At 33.9% G+C, this 25,759-nt stretch overlaps 1 protein-coding gene across 1 annotated transcript in view; it reads left to right on the forward strand.

The window, feature by feature from the left end:
- Positions 1-25,759, forward strand: part of LOC114337890 (protein SCAI) — a 66,409-nt gene that overhangs the window by 21,800 nt on the left and 18,850 nt on the right. The window contains exons 3-6 of the mRNA XM_050645135.1: positions 4,002-4,100; positions 7,625-7,879; positions 10,988-11,221; positions 13,739-13,926. Coding sequence (XP_050501092.1) covers positions 4,002-4,100; positions 7,625-7,879; positions 10,988-11,221; positions 13,739-13,926 — 776 coding nt within the window. The remainder of the gene's footprint in view (positions 1-4,001; positions 4,101-7,624; positions 7,880-10,987; positions 11,222-13,738; positions 13,927-25,759) is intronic.

Below are 25,759 nucleotides of genomic sequence, written 5' to 3' on the forward strand. Positions count from 1 at the left end.
CCAAGATGGTAGCCTTTTTGTAATATCTCATACTACACATTTCAACTATCAAACCTCGTCTTTTCAATTATGTCGAAAAACGGCTTATTTTTTACTAACTTGATTGGTCTATATGGGAAACTTTTTTAATATAAATTTTACGAAAAAAAGTTATTCATTATAAAATGCTCTGCACAGTCTAAAACCTAAGAAGCAATCATCAGGTATAACATTTTATCAATGGTATACGAGGTATGTCAAAAAATATGAATTTCGCTCAAGAGTAAAGTGCCTTTATATTTTACAATATCGAAAGTTGTCATTACTTACTTACTTTCCGTGTCCGGAACACCAACAACTTTAAATTCTGTATTTCCAATGGTTGGCCACATAGATGGCCCTGTCATTTGCTATAATTAAGTCTTGTTCTGTGCAGGTCTCTCTCATCTCTGTGCATGATAGCAGATGCCGGCTGGTCTGAACCGCGCCACAGTCGCAGGTATCGTCCTCCTGGTATCCCCATTTTTTCAGGTTACTAGCACAACGTGAAACGCGTTCTTAGTCTGTTTAGCGCTTTCCAAGTCGGATACGGTAAATTGTGTCCAGCAGCCATTTCCTCTGAGGGAGGAAAATGTGTCGCGGTAGCTGACGCTTGCCATAGGTGTATTCGGCGCGTCTCTGGCGCTTCGGGGATGGATCTTGATGTTTTCAGGAAGCTTTTCCGAGATCTTAGTCTGCTTGGCTGAGTTTGGTGGTCATATAAGGGGTGTCTTCGGTCCGTCTCCTGCTTTTTCCGTTCTATCTCTGACGTGACCTTCCTCCTGATAGGTGGTGGAGCAATTCCAGCAATGGGGTATACCTCTTCGATAGGTGTCGGTTTCAGGCAACCCGATATTATACGGACCGTTTCATTTAGAGCCACGTCGACGTTCTTTGCGTGAGCAGAGTTTGCCCATACTGGTGCTCCAAACTCCGCGGCCGAAAAACATAATGCCAAGGCAGAAGTGCGGAGAGTGTGTGGTTGTGCTCCCCATTTTGTGTTAGTTAGCTTGCGGATGATATTATTTCTGGCACTTATTTTCTTCTTGACATCTTGACAGTGGTATCGGTAAGACAGAGTTCTATCCAGACGGACGCCAAGGTATTTTGGCGTCTTGTTGTGTTCCAGCATCTGACCACGCCATTCCACCTCCAGCGACCTTCGGGCATGCTTGTTTCTCAGGTGGAAAGCACATACCTGGGTTTTTGTGGGATTGGGTTTCAGATGGTTTTTATCATAGTATAGAGCTAAGTCTCCCAGGGCATCTGTCAGTTTCACTTCGACTTCATTGAAGGTTCTTCCCTGAGCTGCTACCGCTGTATCATCAGCGTAAATAAATTGCTTTGTTTGTTGGTGTATGGGTTGGTCGTTGGTGTATATGTTGTATAGAATCGGCGCGAGGACACTTCCCTGTGGTAGCCCATTTTTTTGGTCCCTCCACCGACTGTTCTTGGACTGGAGCGTTACGTAGAAGCGTCTATTCTGGAGGAGGCATTTCACTAACCTTGTTAGTCGGAAATCCTTTGTAGTTTCGTAGAGTTTTGCGAGTAGCCGTTGATGGTTAACTGTATCATAGGCGGCAGTTAGGTCTATGAACGCTACTCCTGTTATTTCCTTCCGTTCAAAACCATCTTCAATATGTTGGGTGAGATTAAGAATTTGACTGCAGCAGCACTTTCCGGGTCTGAATCCTGCTTGTTCTGGAATAATTTTAGTCTCCACATATTCTGCGATCCGGTTCAGTATCATTCTTTCAAATGCCTTGAAAATGTGGCACAAGAGAGATACAGGTCTAAAACTCTTTGTATCCGCCGGATCCTTCCCTGGTTTTAAGAGGGCTACCACTCTAGCTTTTCTCCAGATTTTGGGGATTTGTAATGTACGGATGCAGCAATTCATCATTTTTACGAGCCACTCTACGGTTTTTAGTCCAAAGTTCTTTATTTGCTCTGTTCGTATGTCGTCCAGGCCAGCCGCTTTATTATCTTTCATTTGATGGATCGCGCCTCTCATCTCCTCTAGACAAAAAGAGGTACCTAGAACATCTCTTTCTTTGTCGATATTCCGTTGAGCTCTCACCTTGTTCTTTCTTGATGTCGTCTTACCGTTCATTAGAAGATGATGGGCTATCTGATCGGGTGTGACTTCTGTCATGTTGACTGCCGGAGCAGCGGGATCGTTGCCAAGATTCCGAATCAGCTTCCAGGCACGTCTGCTGTTTTGTTTCATGTCCAGACTCGTGACCAGCTTGCACCACCTTTCCGTTCTGTTGGCGGATATCGCATGTAACATTTCCTCCCCAGCCTGTATTGTCGCTTCCGAGAAAGGGTCTTCTTCATATAGCTGTTCGTATCTTTTCAGTAGGGGTTTAGATTCTTCACTGAGCCCCGCTATGTACTCAGTTCGACAACCTCTAGGGATAAATTTCCGTGATACTTGCTTTACGATTTCTACAAATTTATCGTACGAATCAGGGCAAGGTTCTAGCTGGGAAACTTCTTGATCCAATGTTTCAGAGAATTTTTCCCATTTTGCTTTAGTAAAGTTGAACCTTCTCTTGAAAGGAACAATTTCGTATCTGATTGCCGCGTTGGAAAGACAAATTATTGGTCTGTGCTGTGTCTTTGGGAGGGAGCTTCCAACGATTTTTGTCACCTGGTCTCCAATTCTGTCGCTGACAAATATATTGTCTGGGTTGTAACCTCTGCGCCATCTTCCGCTGTTGAACGACGCAGGCTGCTTTGGATCGTGAATAAGTTTTAGGTTCATGCTTTCAGCCCATTTTTCTAGTTCTTCGCCATTGGAATCTGTTTCGTTGTAACCCCACGCGACACTGTGACAGTTGAAGTCACCCAGTACGAATTTGATTTGCTGTGATTGAAAGTTATTCGGTTCCTCAAAAGCAAAGTCAGCGTTTGGTGGTTTGTAGATTGACGTTACTGTACAGGATTTTATCTCCACTGTGAGGATCTCGATGTCATTTTGATCTGTTAGAGATGTGGATGCTACGTCGATATCTGGTCTGACGAAGACTGCGCTACCATATTGGTCGTGTGGCCCATATTGAAAGTTGTCATTGAGAAAAGTTGTTTGTAATTCAAAATTATGTTATAATCTGCATTTGCACTCTTCTAATTGAAAAATGTTTTTTGAAAATTTTCTCAAATCACGGACACTTAACATCATTTTTATTTATGATAGCTCCGTTATTATTAACTTTACGAAAAAAAGTTTTTCTTTATAAAAAGTTTTGCATAGTCTCATAACCAAAATAAGATTATAAGATATTAATTTTGTCAATTTTATACGAGGTATGTCAAAAATTATGAATTTTGCTGAAAAGTAAAGTGCCTTTATTTTTCACAATATTGAAATTTGATATTATAAAAAGTTGTCCAGAATTAAAAACTATGTTTCAATATGCAATGGCATCCTTCAATTTGAAATATTGTGAACTATAAAGGTATTTTACTTTTGAGCGAAATTCATATTTTTGACATACCTACCTGGTATAGAATTGAAAAACAATTGATATCTTATGATTGCATCTTTTAGTTTTTTGACTATTCAGACATTTTTATAAAGAATAACTTTTTTCGCAAAATTAATAATAACGGAGTTATCTTAAATAAAAATGATGTTGGGTATCCGTAATTTGAGGAAAATTTTCAAATTTTTTTTTTCAATTAGAAGAGTGTAAATGCATATTATAACACAATTTTTAATTACAAACAACTTTTCTTAATAACAATTTTCGATATTGTGCAATATAAAGGCACTTTACTCTTGAGCTAAATTCATATTTTTGGACATACTTTAGGAAGAAAAACTTTTTTTCGTAAAGTTGATATTTAAGAAGTTTCCCATATGGTTTCAAGTTACGCAGACACCCTGTATGACGTCAAAATTAATGACGCACTGAAAAAGGGGTTTGAGATCATCTATATCAATTTTTTATGTGAATATAATTGTTTATTTTTAGCTTGAGAACTAGTGAAACTAATTATCTAAATGAAGCATACTCATTTTATGCTGCCATACGCGGTCGTGCATATTATTCAAGAGCAGCAAAAGAAGATAGGTAAGGATTTTTTTATGCATTAGATGTAAACGCTTTATTATTTTTACTAAGAAATGAAGACCACTATGTAGAGGGATGATGAACTGGCTACATTATTTTAGTAGTCTCTGATTTCTCTAGCTACGAGGCATAAACATTAGAAATTATGCGGAAATAATATAAAGCTTAATTTTGGAAACAATCGGCTTTATTGTTTTTCATAGTATTAGCCTTTAAACAATACCCATTCGTATAAATCAATCGTGAAAGCATTTATGCCAGTCTAAAAGAGATGTCTCAGAAATGTGATTTTTCTATGCTTCGACTTCCTCATCTGGCATCTTAAAACGTTTACCGTGCAGTTTGTTTTTGATTCTCGGGAACGCAAATAAATCACATGGTGTCAAGTCAGGATTGTATGCAGGATGGCCTGTCAAATCGATGTTTTTCGCCGTTAAATACTCGATTGTTATACGAGTCGTATAATAGTAGGCATTGTACTGATGCAAGAGGATGCGATAATCCGGTTGTTTTTGCAGAGTTCATCAATCACTTCTGGCAAGCAAATGATCGTATAGTATTCAGTACTACTTTTATTGACCTAGGCTTGTCTTGAAATACCCATATCGTGGATTGATTTTAATTGAACAATTTCAAATAATATCATAACTCAAGATCGAAGGTAAGTGGATTATAGGAAGAAAGAAAAATCATGGCTCTGTAGATAAGAGTACGCTCACACAACAGAAAACCATTTAATTCATCGGAGTTAAGTTTAGGACACAGACAAACGTGTCACATATTGGTGGCCAACCTCAATCGAGAAGGTATATAGGAGAAACAGGAAGCGGGAGTTGTAGTATAAGTTAAAAGTACGTTTAGTTTTATTCTTGGGTTTAATAATAGCACAATAATTGTATCCCAAAGCTTTAAAAATATTTGTGCAGTGTTACTACGCTTCTGATAGTTGATAGTAAAATAATTTTGCCTTCATATTCCTACCTATGGACCCGTACTGACATACGCAGCTGAGACAAGGGCCGATACAGCAAAGACCGAACAAATAATGAGAACAACAGAGATGAAAACCCTAAGATCCATAAGATGTATCACACTCAGAGATAGAATACGAAACGAAGACACGACACATTGAGAGAGCTAGGCGTTTAAGACGTAGTGTAGTGAGATGTACAAAGAGCACGACGACGTCGACTCTGAACGTATTAGTCTAGGCGCCAAATACAGGTCATCGTGTCCTTTTCAATTCTGATAGACAAATCAACGGTTTCTTATGAATTTTTGGCTGCTGATTACGAATTTCGAGGGTGGATTTCGATCAGAGTGGTGAAGAAATTGTTATAAACAATTTAATTGTTTATAAGGATCTGGCTCATAAACTAAAAGAGATAAAAACAATGTTTGAAATAAAATTTGGTTCTTAATAAAAAACGAAGAAAAAAACGTTTACTAAACTTCAATCCAACAATTACAACTAAAGATATTGTAAAATTAGTACACAATGAAAATTGCAAAATAAGTATTTTTTGAAGCTTTATCGACCATAACTCGGCTACTACGCATGTAAGTGAGCCTTAAAGGTCTCATTTTAAAGCCTAATTAATAGGCTTCCAAACAAAGTTTGTTAATTTACTTTACCTTCATTTGTTTTAAAGTTATACCCGTTTGAAGTTATAATTTGTTTAAATAAAATTTACATTAATTTGTTTATAAGGGTTTCAAGCAAATTTGAGCTATAAAAATGTATACTTTAATTAACAATACCGATAGAAGAACTTAAAAGGAACATTTTGAGCTTACGAAAATGTTCATAAGTTTATTTTTGGCCAAGATATCGATATTTTAATAGCGCGCTCTAAGGCGCAAGATCGGCTCACAGCGTAAAGGTTCACGCGCTAACTTCTCGATTCAAATTATAATTTCTATGTATACAGTGCTAGTCAAAAGTCCGTACCCCCACCCTCGTATCTTTTGAACGGTTATACCTATAATAGTGAAATTTGGAGGAAGAAAATAAACGGACGTTAGCTTTTTAACTAGTCATGACAGGTGACGTAATAGTGACAGATGACTTTACAGCGCCACTATGACAGATAATTTTTAATGGGACCTTATGGCAAGTGATACCTCGTTTGAAAGGTATTCAAAATACCTATTCAGGTATACTCATTTTTTAGGGTTTTGGTTGATTTTAATTTGGTGAATAAATTAAATAAATATAATATTGTAGTTTCGCATTTAATTAATAAAAATTCCAATGTCAGCCTATGGTTTTTTTGTCAAAAAAGTTGACGTTTTTCAATTCTCTAGTAGTTTTTACGTCAACGTCAACCTTTTTGACAAGCAATCATATGCGGAATTTTAAATTTTTATTAATTAAATTCGAAACTACAATTTTATATTTATTTAATTGATTCATCAAAATTAGCTTAAACTCAAACAAAGTATGACTGAATAGGTATTTTCAATACCTTTCAAACGAGGTATCACTTGCCATACGGTCCCATTTAAAATGATCTGTCACAGTGGCGCTGTAAAGTCATCTGTCATAATTACGTCACCTGTCATGACCAGTTAAGAAGCTTACGTCCGTTTATTTCCTCCCTCCAAATTTCACTATTATAGGTATAACCGTTCAAAAGATACGAGGGGGGGGAATCTCTGCTTTTTTACATCTGCAATGTAAATATAATTGTCTATTTGCGCCTCATAGCGCGCCATTAAAATATCGATATCTTGGCCAAAAATAAACTTACGAACATTTTCTAAGCTCATATTGTTTCTTTTGAGTTCTTCTATGGTTATTGTTAATTAAAGTATAAATGTTTATAGCTTAAATTTGCTTGAAACCCTTATAAATAAATTAATGTTCAATTTTTTTAAGAAAAGTATAACTTCAAACGGTATAACTTTAAAACAAACGAAGATAAAGTAATCTAACAAACTCTGTTTGGAAGCCTATTAATTAATCTTTAAAATGAAATCTACTGAGGCTCATTTGCATGCGTAGAAGCCGAGTTACAATCGATAAAGCTTCGAAAAATATTTATTTTGCAATATAGTGCACTAATTTTACAATATCTTGAGTTCTAATTGTTGGATTTAAGTTTGGTAAACGTTTTTTTCTTCGTTTTTTATTAAGCAACAAATTTTACTTGAAACATTTTTTATCCCTTTTAGTTTATGAGCCAGAGCCTTATAAACAATTAAATTGCTTATAACAATTTTTTGACCACTCGGATCGAAATCCACCCTCGAAATTCGTAATCAGCAGCCAAAAATCCATAAGAATCCGTTTAGTTTGTCCATCAGAATTGAAAAGGACACGGTGACCCCTCTGGCGCCTAGACTATATGGCGCAATGGGCGAAAACACAGAAGCCCAACACCAAGCGACCCATAGGAAGACCCAAAAACGATGGTACGAGACATCCCCGTCAACATCCTAATTTATTGTTCTTCTTCCACAAATATTAATAAAATAGGTACTAATTTAGTGGACCTTCTTTCTTTAATAATATTTTGTAGGTCTGAATTAATGGTTAAGAAGTTAAGATACTATGCTCGATTCATAGTCGTTTGCCTTTTATTAAGACGAATGAAGTTAGTTAGAGAATTAATAGTAGAATTAGACAGACATATCGCCGATTACACGAGTACGTACGAGCCTGACGATCAGATCGAATGGAGTTTAGTCCTAGATGAAATCAAGGGATTTATTCAATCTGACTCTCTAGTACAAGTTCTACACGCCGATACTAATCCGATTGTTCTTTCACATAGGTAAGAAGTTTCTGCACGTGAGTATAGTATAGTGTAAGTAAGAAATATAGGTAATAGAAACACTTTAAGAGCGGAACTTTTGAGCTCTTCCCTCTTTACCGACCGGTGCGAAACGTTTAGTTGGGGAGCACTTTCTTATTAGAGTGGACAATTCGATGTAATGTAAGGTTCTAATTGTTTTCTAATGCCCTGTGTCCGTTTCTTCTCGACCGACGATGATAAATAAATGTTTTGAAGTGGTGGAGTAAAAAATATGGTTTTATTGACAGCTACTGTATTATTACACTACATGTGTTTGTTAGGTAAAATTTTATAATAGACTGCCCTTAATGACAGCTGCTGACAATAATTACACTGGGTGTAGCTTCAAACAAAGACTTACGCACTTGTTAATGACGTAACTATTCTAAATAAACTGCGACTCAAAATAGTCCGGAAAGCTAATTTAAAATCTCACAAAATGCTACAATTCATCGGTAAGTTTATTACCTTTTTGCATAGTAACAAAACTTTGAACTTTGAATACTTTGAAAGCTTACAACTACAATTTAATCGAGAAAGCTATTGCAACATTATGAAGTTCAATTAGAAATAACGCTATTTGGCATTTTAGTAAGTTTGCTCAAGTTGAATAAATTCTAATTAAGCTATTAATCGACATGTTTCACAATTATTCTACACGGTGAAACTATAAAAATTTAGGAAGTTAAGAAAAAATGTGAGATTACAAATTAATGAACTAATTTTTGATTGAAAAGAGTGTAATTAGGTGTATCAGTATTTGAATTATTATTGTGTTCTTCTTTTAATATTCCGACCAATTACAACTATAATAAAAAATACTGGAAGATGATAAAGAATGTGAGAACATCACAAAAAGGTGGGCACACAATTAAGAGTATAGTATATCTGATGTAGAGTGGGAACAACATTTTAAGGAATTATTAGTAGAAAAAGACCACAATACATAACAAGAATACAAGAAAAAGAGAATGATATACAGAGAGAACACGAAATAGAACTAGAATAAAAGCAAAGTCGAAGAAGCTATTAAAACTATGAAATCCCGGAAAGCACCCGGGGCTGGAGGAATTAATCCTGAATTAATAAAATATGGAGCACCCAAGCTATGGGATATGCTTAAAAAACTTTTCGAAAGATGTCTAAATGGAGAAAAAGTGCCAGATGAATGGCTAACATCACATATTATTCCCATACATAAGAAGGGCCCTAAAAATAACCAAAAAACTATAGGGGAATCGCAATCATCAGCACCATTGGAAGATTATACTCCAGGATATTAAGAAATGAAATAGAACGAGAAATTCAAGGAAAGCAAGCTGAAGAACAAGCTGGTTTTCATGCGGGACGTTCAACGGTAGACAATCTCTTCACTTTAAAAATAGCACTAGAAAAAAGAATACAGAGAAATCAGGAAACCCACATCGCTCTTATCGACCTAGAAAAAGCCTATGATAGTGTCCCCATAATAGAACTATGGAAGTCAATGAAAGACATCGGTATCGATGGAAAACTCATACAAGCAACTAACATGTTATATGAGACCACTAACACCAGAATCAAAAACGGCAAAAATTTCACTGAGGCGTTTAATACTTCAAACGGCCTAAGACAAGGATGTTGTCTATCTCCCACTCTCTTTAAAATATATCAATCCACCAATCCTTACAGAGGTGGACAAAAGCAGTAAAACCGATGGGACTGAAAGTGGGAGACGACTCCCTATTTACATTATACTTTGCGGACGACCAAGTTGTTATAGCCCAAGATCAAGATGACTTAAGCTATATGATACGAAAGCTAAATGAACATTACCAACAGGCAGAATTAGTAATAAATATGGACAAGTCATAATACTTCATAGTGGGAAACGAAGACATTGAAAACCTACCATTGGAACAAGGACATATTGTTGGTGTGAAACAATGCAAATATTTGGGAGCTATATTTAACAAACGAGGAAATAGTGAAGATGAAATACAACACAGAATCAATAAAGGTAGAAACATCACTAGATCCCTCAATTCAATTTTATGGGACAAAGATATCAGGAAGGAAACAAAGAGAAGAATATATGAAAGTATAATGAAGAGCGCTACAATCTACGGTGCAGAAGTTTGGGACATAAATGCAAGAAATAAAAAGAAGCTACTTAGTACAGAAATGGACTTTTTGAGGAGAAGTTGTCAGGTCTCAAGATTAGAACATGTAAGAAATGAAACAATTAGAGAACATATGAAGGTGGAAAAAACTATAATAGACGATATTGAAAGGAGACAGCTGACATGGTTCGGTCACGTTAAAAGAATGAATGAGACTGGCTGGCCGAGAAAAATATTAGAGTGGGGTTCACCGGAGCGAAGAAAAAGAGGACGACCACGGAGAAGCTGGAGGGACAATATTCAGGAGGCAATGGATTCGAGGCAATTAGATGAAGATATGTGTTACGATAGAAAAAGTTGCAAGCTGGGTATGGAGAGGCGGCGACAGTCGTAGAAATCCATTATATATAATATATAAAAAATACTCTCGTTTTAAAAAAATATTTTTAGGTTTTGCATTTTTAAAATAAATAGATAATAAAAAGCGGGGACGTGCTTACATTTCTTGCTGAATTTTAAAAATTTTTAACTTTACACTTAAGTTAATTTTAGATTTAACTATGTTTTTATAAAGTTCTTTTAGTATCAATAATTCTAACAATAAAAGAGTAATTACGATGTACACCACACCACGGGCGCCCATATAAAGAATTTTATGGGGGGGGGGCAAACGTGAACATGTTGCACATTATATTTTGTATACTTTGGATAACCATATATAATTTAAAGCACCCGAAAAGCCAGGGGGGCACGGCACACATTAGTACACATTAGCAGAGACAGGGTCTCTGTATTAGAACTGATCCTGATCTGAAACCAAATTGAACTTCATTCAGTGAATTATTTAGTACTATTTATCGAGGAGGGGAAAGGGTGTCAATCTTTTCGATGGTTAAGAAATGAATTATAAATTATTTGTGTATTTGTTCTATTTGTTATTTGTGTAGTATAATTTCTAGTTTGTAATCTATCTTATTATTTTTAGATTGAGCCCTTTAACAACACCGCCTGTAGAAAAATCACAATACATGAATTTAACTCTACAAGAGATTTTGATAATAGGGAGTGCATCGGAACAGGTTAAATTCTCAGAACTGACAATGGATATGTTCCGAATGATTCAAACGCTAGAGAGGGAGCCTCAAGAAGATTTCAATCATATTTATGATGCTTCTCCAGCTCCAGGAAGAGTGCCCTATGGGATAAATCCGCCAAAAGGGTTAGTAGTACTGTTAAGTTTGAATTTAGGTGTTCATATCTCTCAGTTCATGCTGTCTCAGATCAGCTATTTTATTGCTGGAATCGAATTATAAGATCCTATATATTAATAATATAGGTATGCAAAGTCCGCACATAGTGTGCTACTTTTTTATAAACAAAATGGCGCCGACAAATCGTATTTTTTTCAATTATTGCTCTATAACTCCGAAGATTTTAACTTTACAACAAAAACACTCAAATAAAAATTCACCGCAATTAAATTATGCATAGAGAAATGTTTTTTCCGATTTGTTTCGACGAAAATTTTCCTCGGAAAATGCGGGTTTTCCCAACAAAATCTCTAATTTTAAAATAAAGTTTTAGGTAAGTAATTATTAATCAATAATTAAATAACTTAGTGACATCAAAGCTTTCTTGGTATAGATTGTAATTCCAGAAGCCGGTGAAAATTAAACGAATATTTTAGCAACAATTCAATTGTTAATTAACAATTTACGATCGCAATAATAACCAAAATAATCATGATACATTGGTCAAACTTATAAAGATTATAAAGATGAGATGCTTATTTAATATTTTATCGACAAAATATAAATTTTTCGTTTTTTTGCATAATCTTTAAATTTTGAAAAAAAATAGTTATAATACGCTGGTCTAATTAGTAAAGTACAAAGAAAGGTTATTTACCAGCAACTTTATTGCTGGAATCGAATATTATGATCCTATATATTAATAATATAGGTATGCAAAGTCCGCAGATAGTGTGCTACTTTTTTATTAACAAAATGGCGCCCCCAAATCGTGCTTTTTTTTTAATTATTTGTCTATAACTCCAAAGATTCTAACTTTACACCAAAAACACTCAAATAAAAATTCACCCCAATTTAATTTACATAGAGGCATATTTTTCCCGATTTCCTCCGACGAAAATTTTCCTCGGAAAATGTGAGTTTTCCCAACAAAATCTCGAATTTTCAAATAAATTTTTTGGGCAAGTAATTTTTTAGCAACAATTAAATTGTTAATTAACAATTTACAGTCGCAATAACAACCAAAATAATCATCAGACATTGATCAAACTTAGAAAGAATATAAAGATATGATGCCTATTTATTATTTTGTCGACAAAATATAAATTTTTCATTTTTTTTGCATAATCTTTAAATGTTTAAAAAAATAGTTACAAACAAATTAAAATTTCTCAGAAATTGTTTATTATATTATAATTTTAAAAAATACTTAATATGCGTGTTTCAAAGGCTTAAAAATTAATGCTTTAAAAAAATTTTCCAACCATTTGCAAAAAAGTTATGAAACAGCAAAATAAACATACGATTACTCCGTTGTTTATAATTTGTTTTAATTTTTTCAAAGCTTAAAAGTGAGTTTATGGTACAAACTAATTATTCTCAAAAAATATCAAACATTAGTTCAATGGTTATATTTTAATCAAAGATTAAAAATGTTTTTTTTGTAATTTTTAGCGCGAAATTAGGCTTGATACAGATCAGGAGACGGGTTATAATACATAATTTTATTTATTAACTACTGTACGTCGCGCGGCGTTCGTCGCTTCGAGTGAAAATTTTAGCTACGATACTGTATTAGTCTACTTTCGCGCGTGTAAATTACAAAAAAAAAATGTTTATAATCTTTAATTAAAATATAACCATTAAACTAATAATCGATATTTTTTGTAAGTAATTAGCTTGTACTTTAAACTGATTTTTACGCTTTGAAATAATTAAAAAAAATTATAAATTTATTTTGCTATTTCATAACTTTTTTGTAAATGGATGCAAAAAAGTTTTGAAGCATTCATTTTCAAGATCTTTGAAATACGCATTTTAACTATTTTTTAAAATTAGAATATAATAAAAACTTTCTGAGAAACGGTAATTTGTTTATAACTATTTTTTTTTAACATTTAAAGATTATCCAAAAAAACTAAAAATTTATATTTTGTCAACAAAATATTAAATAGACATCTCATCTATATAAGATTTCAAAGTTTGATCAGTGTATCATAATTATTTTGGTTATTATTGCGACCGTAAATTATTAATTAACAATTGAATTGTTGCTAAAATATTCGTTTAATTTTCACCGGCTTCTGGAACTATAATCTAAACCAAGAAAACTTTTATGTCACCGAGTTATTTAATAATTGGTAGATAATTACTTATCTAAAACTTTATTTAAAATTTAAGATTTTGTTGGGAAAAGCATGCCTTTATGCAGAATTTAATTTCGGTGAATTTTTATTAGGGTGTTTTTAGTGTAAAATTCAAATGTTCGGAGTTATGGAGAAAATTTGAAAAAACACGATTTGGGGCGCCATTTTGTTAATAAAAAAAGTAGCACACTATCTGCGGACTTTGCATATCAATCTATATTATTAATATATATAATCATAAGCTTCGATTCCAGCAATAAAATTGCTGGTAAATAACTTTTCCCAAAAATGGCCTATTCTCCGATAATCAGCCCAGACTAATAAACATGTTTTTTTTAGGTATATCGAAAATGGAGATAGGCCATCAAGAAGGGAAAATCCTCACAAATATCTATTGTACAAACCCACGTTAAGTCACGTCTTAGTATTTTTAGCTAGTGGTTTTAAAGAACTACCTACCAATGGTGCTCTATTATTGTATTTATCCGCCGATGGATGTTTTTCGACTACAAAACATCCAGAAGATAGTAAGTATCAATATATTAGGTTTGTTCCAACACACAATTTTTGTACGGTCCAGAAATCGTCACGAAACTGCATGTACCATTTTTATGCGCATGTTTATCATTTGTATTGTCCGTTGACGTTAATTCGAAACCCAATCCTAGTGCGCAAATCATCCCAACGAGTACTTGCATTTATTCAATTACTGAAATGATCGCCTCCAACTTTCTCTTCTTGATGCTTTTTATAATCTCAGCAGTGGCGTAGCTGACGATCCCGCAGGGCCCGCATGGCGGGGGGCCCCGACGTTAGGAGGGGCCCCTTAAAGCCTTCAAGCTTAACACATTAACCGCCACATTAAAATTTTTTGTTTGTGCCTTCAGGCCCCACGTTGAGAACCTCAATGTTAATGTGAATAATATTTAACTCACTGAGCGCCTGGGCCAAACAAGGCGTGAGTTAAATACAACTCACGTGGCGTTCAATGTGTTAATACTTCTACTTTCTTTAAATTGGGGACCAAAACATATTTTCTTAATAAGCATCAAAATAGGGAATTTGGAAGGAAATAATGAAGCGGGTAATTGACGTAACTCTTACTCTTTCTGGGTGCAATTTAGCGTTTCGTGGACATGTTGGTAGTTTAGATGAAAGTGATTCCCAAAACGGTAATTTTTTGTCGGTTGTTCTTTTACTAGCTAAATATGATCCTGTTTTAGCTAAATTAATCGATAAAAACAGTAACTAAAAAAAACAAATTACTTGAGCTCTCAAATACAAAACAAAGTTATAAATTTGCTGGCTCAAGAAACTGAAAACAAATTGATTAATTTAATTAAAAAAAAATTGTTCATATTCAATCATTCTTGATACCACTCAAGATATTTCGAAACACGATCAGTTTAATTTTATTTTCCGGCATGTAACTTGCGATGAAAATAATTTATCTTCTAAAGCAGAAGTTGTTGAAAGTTTTTTGGGACTTATTCGCATGTTAGATCAAAGTTCAGAAGGTCTTGTAAATGAAATTTTAAAATTTATACAATCAAAGCACCTTTCCGTACACAATTGCAGAGGAAAGGGGTATGATGGGGCAAGGATTATGAGTGGCGTATATTCGGGCGTACAAAGGCGTATAACTGACATTCAAAAAGCAGGGCCTAGATTCCGTGCACTGTAGATATCTACATGTCGCTTTCTATCGATATTTGAATATCAAAATATATGAATTTTTAGCTTTAATTGAATTATTTTCTAGTTTTGCTCTAGTTTATCAATTAGAGTATAACCTAGCAAAACTAGAAAATAATTCAATTAAAGCTAAAAATTCAAATATTTTGATATTCAAATATCGATAGAAAGCGACATGTAGATATCTACAGTGCACGGAATCTAGGCCCAGCTTTCTATGTTCATTGTGCATCCCATAATCTGAACCTAGTGTTGAATGATGTCGTTGTTGGTGTACAGGAGTTGTTTTTTTAGGATGTAATTAAAAATATTATGTTTTTTTAGTGCAAGTATTAAAAGATAGGATGTACTATGTACTATTCTGACTTTATATCCATCCTTTCCGACAAGTAATGAAATCTTTAACAAAAATTTCATTGCTCTCTAAAAAACGATGAAAAATTACATGTGAATGCATTATTAGAGCATATGAATAATTTTGAATTTGTCGTTAACATTACTATTCAATCTAAAATACTTAACTTTATTAATCTAACATCAACACTTTTGTAATCTGAAACGGCAGAGTTAACGGTCGCCCTTAAACTTTTTGAAACCACTCGTGATAATTTTCTAGAAATGAGAAATTCGTTTTCCGAAACTTTAGCAAAATCAGCAGGAATAGCAGAATAGTGGGGTATTACACCGGAATTTAAAAATAAACGGATAAAACGTATAAAATATTTTACGATGAGCTCAGCTGTAACGAAAAAATAACTTTTAGCAAAAAAGTTTTTTAGTTAATATTTTCAATGTAAATTTAGTTATAATATTGCAACAACTTACTAATAGGTTTGTCGGATTAAGATACATGTATAATAGGTTTTCATGTCTATTCATAAACTAATGAATACTTATTAAAGAAAGGCCAAATATTGTCATTTACACATATTTTAGTAATTAATTATACTGTTATTAGTTGTCGTTATGTTTATAATACGTGGGCCCACAAAAATTGTCGCAGGAGGCCCCGCAATCTTCAGCTACGCCACTGAATCTCAGTAGTCTTGCTGAGACGTTCTATTGTTTGTTTTTTAACCAAGAGGAGTGATTCAAATTTACAAGGAGGAGTGATTTAAATTTAATTTAATTGGTCCAACCGCAGGCAAGTTTACTCCACTGTTATTAAATTTTGACACTAATGACATTTATGAAATTTTGGCACTTCTGTCATTTTATAGGTTAATTAAGTATATCAGCGATTTTTGTGTTTTCTGCATTATTCCTTTAATTTTTAGATTTTTAGTCTACTTTTATATAAAAACAGTTGTTTTTAGAACTATTTAGCGATATGTTAGTATAATATAATATGTATGGATTATCATCGAACGCTGATATGATCAACGAAAAAAGAAGATGAATTTGGTGACTTTTCTAGTAACTTTCTTGGGTGTGAATCTGTCTTTTTAGTTTACTCCTCTTGGTTAAAAAATCAACATAGTATTGTGGAGTTTCGAATCTTCTCCACCCAAGAAACTTTTAAAATTCTTCTGAAAAACCACATTTTGAAAGCCTTAAGGTGATTTAGATCAATTTTATTCACGATTAATTATTTATATGGGAAATAAGCCACAATTAAAATGAAAAAAATAATTTTATTAACGTTTCGACGCCCAAATCGGGTGCCGTTGTCAAAATACAAAATACTACTAATGGAAACAAAAATGTTGTTGCTTAGTAAAAAAATTCTTCTAATAATTTATTTAATTTGACTCATTTATATCGGCAATTCAGATACATATGATACATTTTAAAGTAGAAGACTTTAAAATGATATTGCCAATATTTATGAGTTGCGTTCCTGGGACGACTTTACTGAAAGATAGTTCATTCGATTACATGAAATCAACCCCAACTCAAGAATATCCGTCACAAAAAAAAATCATAGCGTGTGATCTGTCTTTAAAAAGACAACCACATGCAACGGTGACATTAAAATTCTAGTGTTAGAGATCTCATAGTAAATCACGAGGGAAAACCAGGAAAAACCTCGTGATACTATCCCGACATCGTAAGTATTTGGTCTTACATTTAAATTACTCTCAAAATTAATACCAAATTCTGACTTTACTATAATTTTGTTTAAATTATAAATAATATCAAGAATATATGGATATATAAGTAATACTAAAATATAAAATATGTACTAACTCGACTATTGACTTATTAATTGTGGTATTTTCTTTCTATTGACTTCCTCTTTCAGTATAGGTATCCACATCCTACTGCATTCCACCGAGGAATTTGCGACACAATTGGTTTCGTTTAGCATAATTAGAGCCGCTTCTTTGATTTTTCTCTTTTTACTATCTGTTTCTTTCAGGACTATACTTGAATCTCTCCACTGAACTCTATGTTCATTATCCCATGCGTGTTGACATATTTGAGATCTATCAAACTCTCTATTTTTAATATAAGATTGATGTTCACTTATTCTAACGTTTAATGGTCTTGATGTTTCACCTATATAAAACTGTTCGCATTCACAAGGTATTTTATAAATACAATTCTTTGTCCTTTCTTGTTCATTGTTAGGTTTAGTCTTAGATAGAATAGATCTCAATGTGTTATTTGTTTTGAATGTTGAATTTATTTATATATAGGTGAAACATCAAGACCATTAAACGTTAGAATAAGTGAACATCAATCTTATATTAAAAATAGAGAGTTTGATAGATCTCAAATATGTCAACACGCATGGGATAATGAACATAGAGTTCAGTGGAGAGATTCAAGTATAGTCCTGAAAGAAACAGATAGTAAAAAGAGAAAAATCAAAGAAGCGGCTCTAATTATGCTAAACGAAACCAATTGTGTCGCAAATTCCTCGGTGGAATGCAGTAGGATGTGGATACCTATACTGAAAGAGGAAGTCAATAGAAAGAAAATACCACAATTAATAAGTCAATAGTCGAGTTAGTACATATTTTATATTTTAGTATTACTTATATATCCATATATTATTGATATTATTTATAATTTAAACAAAATTATAGTAAAGTCAGAATTTGGTATTAATTTTGAGAGTAATTTAAATGTAAGACCAAATACTTACGATGTCGGGATAGTATCACGAGGTTTTTTCTGGTTTTCCCTCGTGATTTACTATGAGATCTCTAACACTAGAATTTTAATGTCACCGTTGCATGTGGTTGTCTTTTTAAAGACAGATCACATGCTATGATTTTTTTTGTGACGGATATTCTTGAGTTGGGGTTGATTTCATGTAATCGAATGAACTATATTTCAGTAAAGTCGTCCCAGGAACGCAACTCATAAATATTGGCAATATCATTTTAAAGTCTTCTACTTTAAAATGTATCATATGTATCTGAATTGCCGATATAAATGAGTCAAATTAAATAAATTATTAGAAGAATTTTTTTTACTAAGCAACAACATTTTTGTTTCCATTAGTAGTATTTTGTATTTTGACAACGGCACCCGATTTGGGTGTCGAAACGTTAATAAAATTATTTTTTTCATTTTAATGGTGGCTTATTTCCCATATAAATAATTAATCATAAAAATGCCACAAGGAAATAGCTTCAGAACAACAATTTTATTCACAGTATAAGACTCGACATGGACTAGGATCACTTTCTAGTCTAAGAGAAAAGTGAAAAAATAAAAAGAAAGAAACTAAAAATAAAAGATTTGATGTAGGAAAGCTGATGGAATCAAAAGTTCAACAAAGTTATGAGAAAAAATAATTGCAACGAATATGCCGAGAAAGAAAACAGGATAAAGTAGAGGGTATAAACGATCAATGGAAACAGTTAGAGAACATAATAAAGAAAGCTACTGAGCAAACATTACCATATAAAAAACCGCAGAAAAACGAAATATGGTGGGATGAGGGATGCCGCGCAGAGAGAGAAAAAAGAAATAAACTAAGAATCTTAGCATTACAAACACTGCAACCTGATGCAAAATTAGCATATAAGGAGCATCGAGCAAAACTGAAAAAGATAAACGGACAAAAGAAAAGATCAAGTAACGAACAAAGAGTAAAAAAATAGAAGGTCACTATAAACGAAAAGAAATTAGAAACTTTTACAGAGAAACTAAGAAAGGGAAAAAATATATACATAATAACAATGTGTTTATAAAGGACAAGGAAGGAAATTTATTAGGCGACGCCGACGAAGAAAAAACGAAAGAGAAATGGAGAGAATATTTCTATGAATTGATAAACAAAACTCCAGGGGAAGAAGAATGGCAGACAATAGGAGAAGACGATATTGAAGTACAGGAACCAACAAAAGAAGAAGTCAACGTAGAATGAAGTAAACACTTCTGTTGTATGTAGGTATATAATTTATTAAAAAATTCTTAAAATTTATCCACAAGGTAGTGGAAGTACAACAAAACATTTTCGGTCAAACTGACCATCCTCAGTGTAAACGTCCAGTGTACAAGTAATTGAAACTAGCCACTTGAATAGGTGTAAAACCTCAAAATAACATTATTGCTACATTATGAGCTGTGTAGTAATCGACAATAAGTCGATGTCTTAAGATTAAAAATATATCACATGTGGATGTATGTCATCCTTGCTCGGAATTTACACAAGGTTGTGATCAGGTGAGAGGTTAACAACCAACTCAGAGTTCTTCTCTCTATCCTGTCGTTTCCTCATTACTGAAGATCGTGATTTCTTCCAATATTCCTAACAATGTTTCTCCATTGGTCTCTATCTTCAGCTGCTCTAAGAGCTTCGCAGAATGAGTTTCCAGCTGAATGTTTTATTTGGTCAGACCATCTAGTTGGTGATCGTCCTCTTGATCTTCTCCCCGGAACGTTTCCAGAAACAATTAATCTCTCCAAACTGTCGTCACCTCTGCGAACCACGTGACCAAAGAATTGCAGAATTCGTTGCAGACATATTGTGGACAGCCTTTTTTTAATATTGAGTTGGTTTAGAATGGAAACGTTTGTCCTATGAGCTGTCCAAGTTATGCGCAGCATTCTTCTCCAGCACCACGTCTCAAAGGCATCAATTTTTTGGCGCTCGCATGCGCGAAGAGTCCAAGTCTCTGCTCCGTATAGAAATACTGAGAATATAAAGGCATTTACCAGTCTCATCTTGATATTTTGAGAGATAGATCTGTCTTTCCAAACTTTAGATAGGCGACTCATCGCATTTTTTGCCATACCAATACGTCTCCGAACTTCTGCTTCACAGTTACCATCGTTAGTTATACTAGACCCGAGATAGACAAAGGTGTTTACTATCTGGTATTCCTGTAATATATGTTAGTCAGTTGAATAGTGTCAAATCTGTCGACCACCATTATTTTTGTCTTAGCTTTATTGATTTTCAGACCAACTCTATTGCTTTCGTACTCAACTCTTCGCAGGAGATCAAACATTTCTTGCTCATTTGCTGCTATAAGTGTAGTGTCATCAGCAAATCTTAAATTGGAGATTTTCCTACCAGCTACTGTTACTCCACCGGCCCATCCTTCTAAAACCATCCTCATGACGTGTTCACCATAAATGTTAAATAAGTCAGGTGACAACACGCATCCTTGTCTAACACCTCTCTCGGTCTTGAATTGGTATGAGAACTTCTGATCTAGTCGTACTGTCGCTATATTAGACTGGTACAGATTTTTAATAAGTGTCACCAGGTGCATTGGTGCGCCCATTTCTATTAAAATTGACCACAGATTTATCCAGCTTACACAATCAAATGCCTTTTGGTAGTCAACAAAGCATATAATCATAGATACTTGAAATTCTCTAGACTTTTCAATGAGTCTCAGGTTCAGGATTTGTTCCCTTGTACCTTTACCCTTTACAAACCCCGCTTGTTCCTGAGGTATTTGGTAATGTAGATAGGTTTTTAATCTGTTTTTGATGATATGCAACAAGATTTTACTAGCATGTGTTATTAGTGACAGTGTGCAGTAGTTTTCACATCTGGTAGTAGTTCCTTTTTTGTGTAGTGGGATATAAATTGAGGTATACCAATCAGATGGCCATTTTCCTGAATTCCAAACAGCGACACAGATAGAATGGATGATATGTAATCCTTTGTCACCTAGTAACTGTAGTATTTCACATGGTATTGAATCAATGCCTGGTGATTTATTTCTCTTTAGTAATTTAATTGCATCTTTGACTTCAGCGAGTAAGACAGTAGGTTCTCTAGGGTAGTCAGAAGGCCACTAATTTTCTACTGTTTTCTGCTGATACCTCGTTATTTTTATATAGCTCGCCACAGTAGTTTCGCCATGTTTCCAATATTTCATCAGTATCGGTCTTTAAATTACCTTCCTTATCTATTACAGACCACGTTTGAGGTTTAAATTCTCTGGTAAGGAGTTTGATCTTCTGAAATAAGCCCCTCGGTTCATTTCGACAGCCATGTTCCTCTATCTCTCTGCATATTTGAGAGATGTAATCAGCTTTATCTTTGTGGCACTATTTTTTGATTTCTCTCGATAACGCTCTGTATTCATCGTTTGTTCCGTATCTAGTTTTATGTTCTTTTCTGCGTTGAATCACAGTCCACGTATCACCGGATATCCATGGCTTACGGCCAGTGGAAACCGCTGCCTCAAAAATCTTAAGCAACATAAAGAACAATAAGAGCGCCGGACAGAATGGAATAGCAACTGAAAATATTAAATATGCTGGCAGAGAGATAAAAGGGCAGATGCCGAATGATTGGGAAAAAGCAACAATAATACCGATTTTAAAGGATGGCGATGAGGCAGAGTGTAAAAACTATCGAGGAATATCACTGCTGGATGTGGCCTACAAAATAATAGCGACAATCATTAAAATCAGGCTGGAGGTACTAGCTGAACCACAGATAGCGAAATATCAAGCAGAATTTAGGAAAGGCATAGGAACAACCGATCAGATATTCATAATGAAAGAGGTACTGACCAGCTGCTATGAATACAAAATCCCGGCGTAGATTCATAGATTTTAAAAGGCGTACGACTCTGTCAGGAGAGAAAAAATTGCAAAGTTATGGAAGAATTTGAAATACCTACGAAGCTAAAGAAACTAGTGACGATGACATTGAAGCATACGGCCTGCAACCTAAGAGTAAAAGAGAGAACCTTAGAAGAGTTTTGCAGTCAGATCAGGACTTAGGCAAGGAGACCCACTATCAGCGCTAATATTTAACATGATGCTAGAAAAATCATTTGGAATGACAACTTAAATAGAAATGGGCACATATTGTATGTACAAGATTAGTGGGATATGCAGATGATGTGGCAATTGTAGCGACGAGTGAAAAGATCCTGAAAGACATAACAGAAAGATTAGTAAATGAAGCGTATAACCTGGGTCTACAAATAAATCAAAAGAAAAGTAAGGTTATGAAACAAGGAAGAGAAATGGGATATGCGACAAAATCCAATGTAAGGACACAATTAGGAGAGTTTAAGTTTGAGGAAATAGACGACTTTGTATATCTAGGAGCAAGGATAACAAACAAGTGTGAATAAATGAAAGAAATTGATGCCAGATTAAGTAAAGCCAATCGATCTGCGGGAGCCATGAATTATTTACTAAGATCAAAACAGCTGTCATGGAATACGAAATTCAGGATTTACAAGACTATAAAAGACCAACAGAGACATACAGATGTGCGACATGGATACTCAACCAAACAACAAAAGAAACAGTAAGAAGATGCGAAAGGAAAATACTTAGAAGAATATTAGGAGGGAAGGGAACAAATGAGGAAGTTTATAATATTTACAAAGAACTACAAATAGCGTAATAAAATCAAGAAGATTGCAGTGGCTTGGCCATATAAAAAGAATGAACGATGACAGAGTGGTCAAGAAAATACCATGGAGACTACCAAATTATAAAAGAAAGAGAGGAAGACCACGAAAGCGATGGAGAGAGGCGGTAGTAGAAGACCTAAAGGAAAAAGGAATAACGGACTGGAAGAAGTTGACAAATAACCGAAAGCTATGGAAAAGAACAACAAAGCTCTGGCTAAAAGGCCTGTAAAAAAGCTACATATATAATATATAAGACTCGACACCATTAAGTAAGACCGAGAACATGTAGCAGCGAATTAGCCGGATCTTCAATGTCAATTTTAGATCTCTGTTACATAATAGTCCTGTCGCCAGTGGTGGTACAACTGCCTCCTTAATTCAGATGGACTTACCCAAGTTTTTTTATATATTTTGACCCGTAGAACACGAATTTTTTGGGTAACAGTCGATCCGGATGTCGATAAGATTGTTATAAACAAAGAACTTGAGGAATCACATAACAGCGATTTTTTGCAAAACAAAACATTTTTGTGTATTTTTTGGGTCATTCTAAACAAAAAATGTTTTTACAAGTTTTTTCGTAGGTTACATAGTTTTTGATATAAACGCGGTTGACCTTTCAAAAAATCGAAAAATTGCAATTTTTGAACCCGAATAACTTTTTATTGAAAAATAAAATAGCAATTCTGCTTACCGCATTTGAAATTTCAAGTCAAATTCTATCGGTTTTGATTACTTTCATTGCTAAAAATAAATTTTTTTATTGTTAAACAAAGCTATAAATACATAGTGATTGATTGATGTTTTCAACGCATTTCTCATTTGAAATCGAACGAGTAGGCGCGCATACACACAATTTCTACGTAGATTACGTACATTAAAACGCATGCATTGGGCACGGGAAACACTATGTGTTTATGACTTTGTTTAACAAATAAAAACTTAATTTTTAGCAATGCAAATAATCAAATCCCATATAATTTGACTTGAACTTTCAAATGCAGTAAGCAGAATTGCTATTTTATTTTTTAATCAAAAGTTATTCGGGTTCAAAAATTGCAATTTTCCGATTTTTTGAAAGTTCAACTGCGTTTATCTCAAAAACTATGCATCCTACGAAAAAACTTGTATGAACATTTTTTGCTTTGAATGACCCAAATAATACAAAAAAATATTTTGCGAAAATCCCTGTTATGTAATTCCTCAAGTTCTTTGTCTATAACAATCTTATCGACATCCGGATCAACTGTTACCCAAAAAATTCGTGTTCTACGGGTCAAAATACATAAAAAAACTTGAGTAAGTCCATCTGAATTAAGGAGGCCGTTGTACCCTCCCTGGCGACAGGACTATAATATCTTGGACATTTTTCTAAAAGCGGCTCTGGCCTGCTCTATTTTGTCTGTCAGTGAACGGTCACAATTTTTGTTGGAACAATCGGAAGAACGATGTGATGAACAGTAATTCTTTTGTTGGAACGTATTTTGTTTACTGCGCAGGAGCGTGATCGTTACATAACGCTTTTTCGTTGTGTTGGAACAAACCTAACAAAAAATTTAAGTAATATTGCTCATGGGTAGCGAGAAAGTATGGAAACACGGTAATTTCTCGGAAACTGCTCAAACGATTTTTATAAATTTTGGTGAGTAGGGGTGTCCTAATGCGGCCGATATTATAGTGGTAATTATATTGTGGTCAAATCTTCCGTTTTCCTTGAAATCTAATGAACTTTCTTATTTTAAATGGAACACCCTATATATTTTTGCGTTTTGAAGTCCTTAAGAAATACTGATTATTTTTCAAGTTATGTTCCCTATACCTAAATGCCATAATTTCATAGTTATTGCTAGATTTATTTAAAAAAAAATTTAACAATTTATAAAAATCAATTTTTTCGGCACAAATAGACATTATTTTAAGTTCTTTGGATCATTGGGAACAAAAAAGGTCATTTGTAATTTTTCTCAGAAGTTAATCGTTTCCGAGTTATAAACAATTTAAAAGTGAAAAAAATCGAAAAATGACGATTTTCAATTTTCAAAAACACAACTAAAAAATAATTTTTAAAATTAGGAAGTACATAAATTCACGCTCAAACCTTTTTTCTATCAGATCCCTATAAGAATTGTTGGCATATTTTATTCTAAAACATTGTTTTTTTTTTAATTGTTAATAAAGCTCATATGAGAGGACGGGCTATCGGGCTGCATTAACAACTAAAAAATAATGTTTGAGAATGAAATAAGGCCAAATCACTTATCGGCATCTGATATAGAAAGGTTTGAACTTGAATTTAGGTACTTCATAGTTTCAAAAATAATATTTTTTACTTATGTTTTTGAACCCAGAAAATCGTCATTTTTCGATTTTTTTCAGTTTTAAATTGTGTACAACTCGGAAACGATTGACTTTTGAGAAAAATTGCAAAAGACCTTTTTTGTTCCCAATGACCCAAAGAACCTAAAATAATATCTACCCGGTCCAAAAAAAAAATGTTGTATAATTTGTTAAATTTTTTTTTATTAACGTAGCAATAACTCCAAAATTATGACATTTAGGTATAGGGAACATAACATGAAAAACAATCAGTATTTCCTGAGGACTTCAAGACGCAAAGAATATATAGGGTGTTCCATTTAAAATAAGAAAGTGCATTAGATTTCCAGAAAAACGGAAGATTTGACAACAGTGTAATTACCACTATAAAATCGGCCGTATTAGAATACTCTTACCCACCAAAATTTATAACAATCCTTTAAGCGGTTTCCGAGAAATTACCGTGTTTCCATACTTTCTCGCTACCCTGTATATTATAACAGATTAACCTGTGAAACCCGATTTCATTATTACTTTATTACAAAAT

This window comes from Diabrotica virgifera, chromosome 3, assembly GCF_917563875.1.
Source record: "Diabrotica virgifera virgifera chromosome 3, PGI_DIABVI_V3a".
Classification (NCBI taxonomy): Eukaryota; Metazoa; Arthropoda; class Insecta; order Coleoptera; family Chrysomelidae; genus Diabrotica; species Diabrotica virgifera.